General features: G+C 35.2%; 1 protein-coding gene across 2 annotated transcripts; it reads left to right on the top strand.

Moving 5' to 3' along the window:
• The first annotated feature begins 332 nt into the window (after positions 1-332).
• On the top strand, positions 333-6304 carry LOC117102015 (protein disulfide-isomerase A6 homolog). 2 transcript variants are annotated; one of them, XM_033242226.1, is made up of 9 exons: positions 333-445; positions 842-1012; positions 1528-1713; positions 2330-2468; positions 3084-3146; positions 3612-3710; positions 4849-4974; positions 5344-5380; positions 5803-6304. In XM_033242226.1, exons 2-9 carry the CDS (start codon positions 982-984, stop codon positions 5956-5958), a joined length of 837 nt encoding a protein of 278 aa, XP_033098117.1. In that variant the 5' UTR covers positions 333-445; positions 842-981; the 3' UTR covers positions 5959-6304. The 2 variants fall into 2 exon arrangements, with proteins under 2 accessions (XP_033098117.1, XP_033098116.1); XM_033242225.1 differs by having other exon boundaries at positions 370-1012.
• Positions 6305-7005: the final 701 nt, after the last annotated feature.

The following is a 7005-nucleotide window of genomic DNA, read 5'->3' as shown; positions in this document are numbered from 1 at the left end:
CATGAAACTCCACTCGGGCCGTCTCGACTGAATCGACCCGAAAATCTCATACGGTATTGCAGAATTCAGGAGGTCAAAAGGTCATCAACAGATAAACGTCTACACAACTTCTGAGAGAACGTCGCTGTCTAATTAAATCCGTTAAGATATCATCATGGTTCATCATCATAGGCCTACCGTAGGTAAACCTGGGTAAAAATAGAAAGAGCAATAATAGTAAAACTCGAGCGTCACGACATTGCGAAGTGTTTGCTCTTGTTCCTCGTATCGAACTCAGTCGAGTCAATCCGAGATGGCCCGAGTGAAGTTTCATGCAAATGTTTCGTACGTGAAAAAAATCGCGAGCGGGAACCAGAGTGTTCATATAGTTGGCGCTACATTTGTGAACTTAGAGATCCCACCATGTGTGTTCTGCAGCGATGAAAAATTGAAAACATAGGCCTGCGTAAACATCATCCTGTTTATTCAGCATTTTGATATTCAGAATTCAATTAGCCCAATTTGTTTTGTATTCATCGGCGAAGCTTGTTATAATTTCCTGACACACATTCAATTGTTCTGAACATTTTTGGCATAGACTTGCTAGGCCAAGATCGAGTGTAGGGCCTAGGCCTCTAGAGGCCTAGTGTTTTCTGTTCACTTTACCGTGCGCAGAGGGTTGCACGTCGGCGTCGTTTAATCCATTTTTTATTGAAGCGAGACTAGGGCTAGCCTAAGTCTGCTGAGTGTTGCGATTTTGAAAAACATTTAAAGTTTAATTCAGATCTCAATATGGTGCTAATTAATACGGTGAATACATATTCCTTTGCCTCGTTGGTTTTGGTTTTATGTCAAATAATAGGTTGTATTGGAGCCAAAAGCAAAGACTCAATTCAGACGCCAACAAAAACTGAAATCGTAACAGAAAACACTAAACCAGCTACTGGTGGGAATGACATCGATATTGTTTTATTATCTCGAATTCAATTTGAGCAACTTGTAATGGCTGAGAAACATATGATTGTCCAATTTGGTAAGAATTCCTGAGCCTAGGAGGACTATGTACAAATAATTTATGCCTATTCTATGCCATATGCTCTAGGAAAACTTGATAGTGAGTACAATTAATAAAGGAATATTTAAATTTTGAAAGTCAATTGCATTTAAATAGGATTAGGAGGTACAGTAGCAAATATGTACCCCAGTCTACTGCGTGGGAAATATATCCTCTGCGCAAAAAATTGGGGCCTAGAAATTTGTCTGCGCATTTTGGAAAAAAAGGACCGATTTCTGCACAATTTTTTCCGAAAATTAGGTTTTGACCTAATCTGAATATATAGAAATATATGTCAGTAATTTCGATTCTGCACACCTACTTTCATAGCGATTTTCCAAGCAAATTTTAGCTAGTTTTTGACTGAGGTATATCATCTGCGCAGTTTGAAAACTTTACAGTATGGTACCTGTATGTACATTAATCATTTTTTACTATTAATTTCAATTAAATGTCATTGCAGCTCTTCATTCATTATTTTGTTTTTCAACTAGGAAGTCCAAGTTGCAAGAAATGTAAAGAATTTCAAAAAGAATATGAGAAAGTTGCTCGCATCCTGATTGGAGAGGGAATTGGTGTGTACCGTGTTGATGATGCCACCCTCTCAAGGCAGTATGGGATACCAAGACTTCCCACACTAATATATTTTCGAAGTGAGGGATTGCCTGTGATGTACTTTGGTAAGATAAACTTTGCCATCCAACTAAACGTAGGCACACGTGGAAATACATTTCATACAAGGATGTTTGTATTTCTAAAGGATTTTGTAGACATTTATAAAAAAAATAAAAGAAAGTGTAGGTGTGATTGGAAAGTGATTAAGCAGGCACAAATCACCACCAACCTGTTTGATTGCACATGAAGAGAGTATTGAGATGCAGAAACTCTTAGGATTGGATTGGGTTTTTTCGGTGTAAACACCAAGGATAGCCCACGAAAGTCTAGAAGAAGACTTATTTCCAGTGGGGTCCTTCTGGTGGTGATTGGGCAGTACACCGGGAGACAATCCCCCTACTCTTTTCCGAAGAGTGTACTGCGTTCTTTAACGTGCACATGGGCCATCAATGCACATGAGGACCAACGGTTTAAACGTCTCATCCGAAAGACAGTGCATTATTATAACTTGTATTTCAGCCCTCCAGCTGAAATACAAGGAGAGGCAGCGATGGGAATTGAACCAGGGACCTACAGATCTCCACAGTTTAGCGCACACACAGTAGCTACCACCAAATTAGCCGACTGAGCTAAGCTGCTCTCTTAAGCATTATTATTCTTTATTTTGTACCAATTTTCTAGGTGGTTTAGATGGTTATGAGATTGCAGAATGGATGGACTCTAATGGAGAGCAGATTACTGTAAATCTGTATGACGGTGACTTTGAACACTTGACACAAGCTTCAACGGGTGCCACAACTGGAAACTGGATGGTCAACTTGTAAGTTGTTAGCTGTAACCATAATGAATAAACATGATGTTTCCGATTGTTTTTGAAGGATTGAATACAGGGCTCCCTCCAATTAAAGACCATGTTTGGAGTGGGCATTCTATGGTCTTTAGCAGCTTTCGTCTCTAATTAAGTAAAGATATAAGGCATTTGTTAATTTAGGACCATAGAAAAGTGGTCTTTAATTGGAGGTAGTTTTTAATTGGAGGGTTCTTTTATTAGAGGGAGACCTGTACATTATTGAGCTTATTTGAGCTGCAGATATGCACTCTAAGCCTGTTCACAATATAAGTTTTCTGTGACAAACGTGTGATTTTTCCATATATAGGCATGATGATGTCATATCATACCCATGTATGGGCAAATCATAGTTACTTGTCACAGATTATAGACAGCCCTTAAGCTCCTATGTACAGCTCCTATGTACTAACACTGTTCATCTTCATTATTACCTTAATCCATATTTACCAACATTATCACCATCATCACTTTCTTCATTACCACCATCATTACCAGCATTATCATACATTATGTATATAAATAATTATTATCACTTCATCATCACTATTATAATATTAATATATCTTTTAATTTATACATTTTCAGTTGTAAGCCAGATGTCCCAGGCTGCTCTCAACTGACCCCTTCATGGGAAGGTGCAGCTGCCAGGTAAACACACCATTTGCCCTCCAATTCAAGACCACCCTTGGGATCTGAAAATTTGTGGTTGTCTCGGGGGGTTCGGTCTCCACCTAGAAGGTTAGCTTTGTGTTAATAGATTGAAGATTATTATTTGGTTCTTTGAAAAAGTGGTCTCATATTAGAGGGTCTCAAATTGGAGGGTCCACTGTACTATTATTATTATTTTTATTATTTTTTTTATTATTGTTATTTTTATGTTACTAAAACCTACCTTAAGGGGAACTTAGACAATAGAGAAATTAGAGAACAATAGAAAAACGACGTTAAGGGAAAATAACATGAAAAAATAACGTGAAGGGGAAACACAAAAACACAAAAGATATTCCCCTTAAGTCTGACTTAGTGCATATTATTATCATTGTTAAATTATATTATTATTATGCAGATGCCGATCAATTGTATTCCTCATTGCAGTTTATTTTTAATTTTCAGATTAAAGGGACGTGCAAATTTTGCGTATGTTGATCCAACTAAGAACGAACTATTAAAAAAGAGATTTAATATTGGAAACTCTTTACCAGTTATTATGCTGTAAGTATGTGATGCTGGTGATTACTGTGTTGTTATTGTTATTATAGTTTTGCTATTAGGCTAATCAAAGATTGTTAGGAATGATGTTTGCCCAACCTACAAAGATTGTTACACTACCTATGAAATCTCTGGTAGTAATTCAGTATCAAATTAAATAATGAATAGTGCTTCTATTTATTTCGGGCTCCACCTTGTGGGGAAAACATTGTAACAAAAAAAAAGAAATTATCCTAGATTTTTTAGATATTAGGTTAGACGGGCTTGGGCAACACACTTTTTTTTTTCTGGCTGCAAAGTGTTATAATTGATATAACAATGATAGAAACGTATTTAGCATCTTAATGAAAAATTATCATAAATATCACTACTTTGTATTATTATAGAGTTCCACATTCATGTCGTAACAACACCAGGTGGCGCCCTCTGGACGTTGGCTACCGTTTATTACGCCTGAATGACTTTGAAATCTTAGATGGTTTAGAATATGCTTTCTGGAATAGGCATTTTGAAACCTAATAATTTACCATCAAAATGTACTAAAAACACAAAAAGCTCGCATTATATTAGTTATCGAACACACATTTAATCATCAATTAACATTTACAAAGAAAAATTAATTAATATACAACTTTTTAATAATTACGTTAGAAATTGGGATCAATGGTTTGTCAGTGGAGAAAATGGCATCGGTTGAACACATTTTGTGTCACCGATAGCAACGGAGTAGTATCACATGGTATCGTGATGTAACACTGTATTACTCTATAATGTGTTATTTGTGGCTGCCTCATTTATTTATCAGTAGGCCTACCATTGTAATGAAAGCACTGACTTAAATGTTTAAAAAAATTATAAATTAGCTTTTTCCCCATATAAAATCAATAGAATTAACATCCAATATAAACAAACATTTTTCTTGACACTGATGCTTTTTAATGTCATGTATAATTACAAATGTATTTTGTATGAAAAATGTGTTTTGTATATACTGAGGAAGAACAAGTGTTGTCTGAATGTATTTAGATTGCAAATGTACAATACAATACTTATGTACTAATACTATAATTTTGTATTAAAATTTGGCTTTACAACTTGTGTCTTCTAAATTGTGCTGGATATTGGGATTTTTTTTTTCCAGCTTTCGTCTAGGGAAGCAATACGTATATGAGCTGCCAGCAAGAGATCCAGCATCATTGGCTGTATTTGCTGAGACGGGCTACCAACATGCAAAGGGCTCACCCGTTAGCATACAGCAATCCCCATTGTAAGTTTTTTTAATTGCAAGCATGTGGGGGGGAGGGGTTTAATAGTCAGCTAAAATCCCCTTCTCAAACTAACTCCCCCTAATAAGGCAAACCACCTATCCAAACCATCAAAATAATGATGAAATTCACCATTTGCATGTTGGCAGAATACTTACCAGTTCACTAAGCCCAAAAAATTATCTTTGTCTCGACTGCCCTAGGCCACATAGGCTTCGCTGTAACTTTCGAGCTCCGAATTCCAGTTACGAGCCTAAATTAATTATCATTATATATTGATGATTTTAATCTAAATATGTTACTGAATGACAGTTTGTCATGTATTGAATACAAGGTATATTGATAATATATTTCAATTGTTTTTATAACAGTGATAGTCTTGTGGAGAGACTTGCTCATATTCTTAAGGTAGGTAAAAAATGCAGGCAAGTTTTATAGGAGATAACGGCTCCTAATAATTGCTTTATAAGTTACCATAGGCCTTTCTAGGCTAGCCTAGGTCTCGTCTTCATTTGTGTTCGCCAACACCATAGCAAACTTGCTTGGGCACCATTAAAAAAAGACATTTCTTCCCATGTAGAAGATAGTTTATCATAATAGTTATCATGGAAGATAAAAACCACTCACTGTATGATAGGTTTCATAGGAATAATTCAGGTTATTTGAGGGCTCCATGTGCTACTACCTCCATACATAGCTTGTCATTTGTTCCTAATGCTTCATATATTTTTAATTCAAATTTTGTTAGGTTTATTTTCATCAGTATATTCTATTAAAAAATTTGAGTCCTTGGCATTTATTAATATTTTTTTTTTCTTTTTTCAACACAGGAATTTTCATCCGATAAAGATAAAGCAACCCTGTACATCTGCGCTGGGGCGTTGTTGTTAATGGCCTTCATGGCTTTGGCATTAATCATAGAATGTTGCCGCATTATTGCTGGTGACCCGAAAAATAAGAAGTCTGAAGAAAAGAAGACGGAATAAATTTAAATTAATATCATAAACATGCTGGAGAATTAGGTCATATTTAAGTAGAATGAAAGAGTAATAGTAGATAGATTTTTTTTTGGTGGTCTTTTGTAGGATTGTTTCACTTTTATTTCTCCATTCATTCATTTTAACTCACTATTTACAATAAAGACATATGGATGACATTATTTACACATTTAGTACATTTTTATGATATATATATAAAATTCGTCCATTTCTGTAGTAGACAGATATTATTTATTATTGCAGTACAGTACTGACTTTTGCATGAGGCACAAAGCTTTTTTTGTAAAAATAAAGACAATGAAATCATAATAAAATTTATGTATTCCATCTTTAATGCCGTTTGATTTGTTGATGTTTGTGAATGCTTCTTTCCAAATACTAAAATAGTATTCATGGGTGGATTGAGAGATGTCCGAAAGAGGGCCAATCGAGAGACAACACTGTCCTAGGGTTCTGGGGAATTCCCCGCAAAATATTGTGACCATTTATCATTACTGTATTGTTTATATAAAAGAGTATAGAACGAAAAAAAAGAAACCAACTCAATTTTAACAGTTTGTCCACATAGCATAGAAATAAAATAGAGCCCAATCAATCAAAAAAATATCACTGTCAAAGTTGGGCCATGGATGTGGTTCATTAAAAATTTGTTAACAATAATTTGGTAAACAAAAACTAGTAAAATTGCAACTTCCGCTGTAGTCAGCTTGGACTAATTGAATGATGAGCAAATACAAAGCCATAGTTCGGCTTGTAAGATGTAACCACCAAAAATAACTATCGTATTTATTTCCAAAAAACGCCTTGTTTTGAATAAACTTCCCCCTTGAATAACCCCACCCCTTCCAGATCCTCATTTGTAATAAACGCCTCCCTCGAATAAACACTATGAGACGTTTATTTTCTTCCCCGAATAAATTCCCCTTAATGACTGTAAACAAATCTAATGGAAGCAACATCATTCTCAACACATTCTATTAATGTTCTACTCCATTAGAATTACATAAGTTTTTATGATTACGCAATAACACATTA

The sequence above is a fragment of the Anneissia japonica genome, unplaced genomic scaffold (assembly GCF_011630105.1).
Source record: "Anneissia japonica isolate Jap-2015-1 unplaced genomic scaffold, ASM1163010v1 scaffold997_len2565447_cov190, whole genome shotgun sequence".
In the NCBI taxonomy this organism is placed as follows: Eukaryota; Metazoa; Echinodermata; class Crinoidea; order Comatulida; family Comatulidae; genus Anneissia; species Anneissia japonica.
Note: the sequence above shows the minus strand (reverse complement) of the source record. Positions and strands in the feature narration are given on the sequence as shown.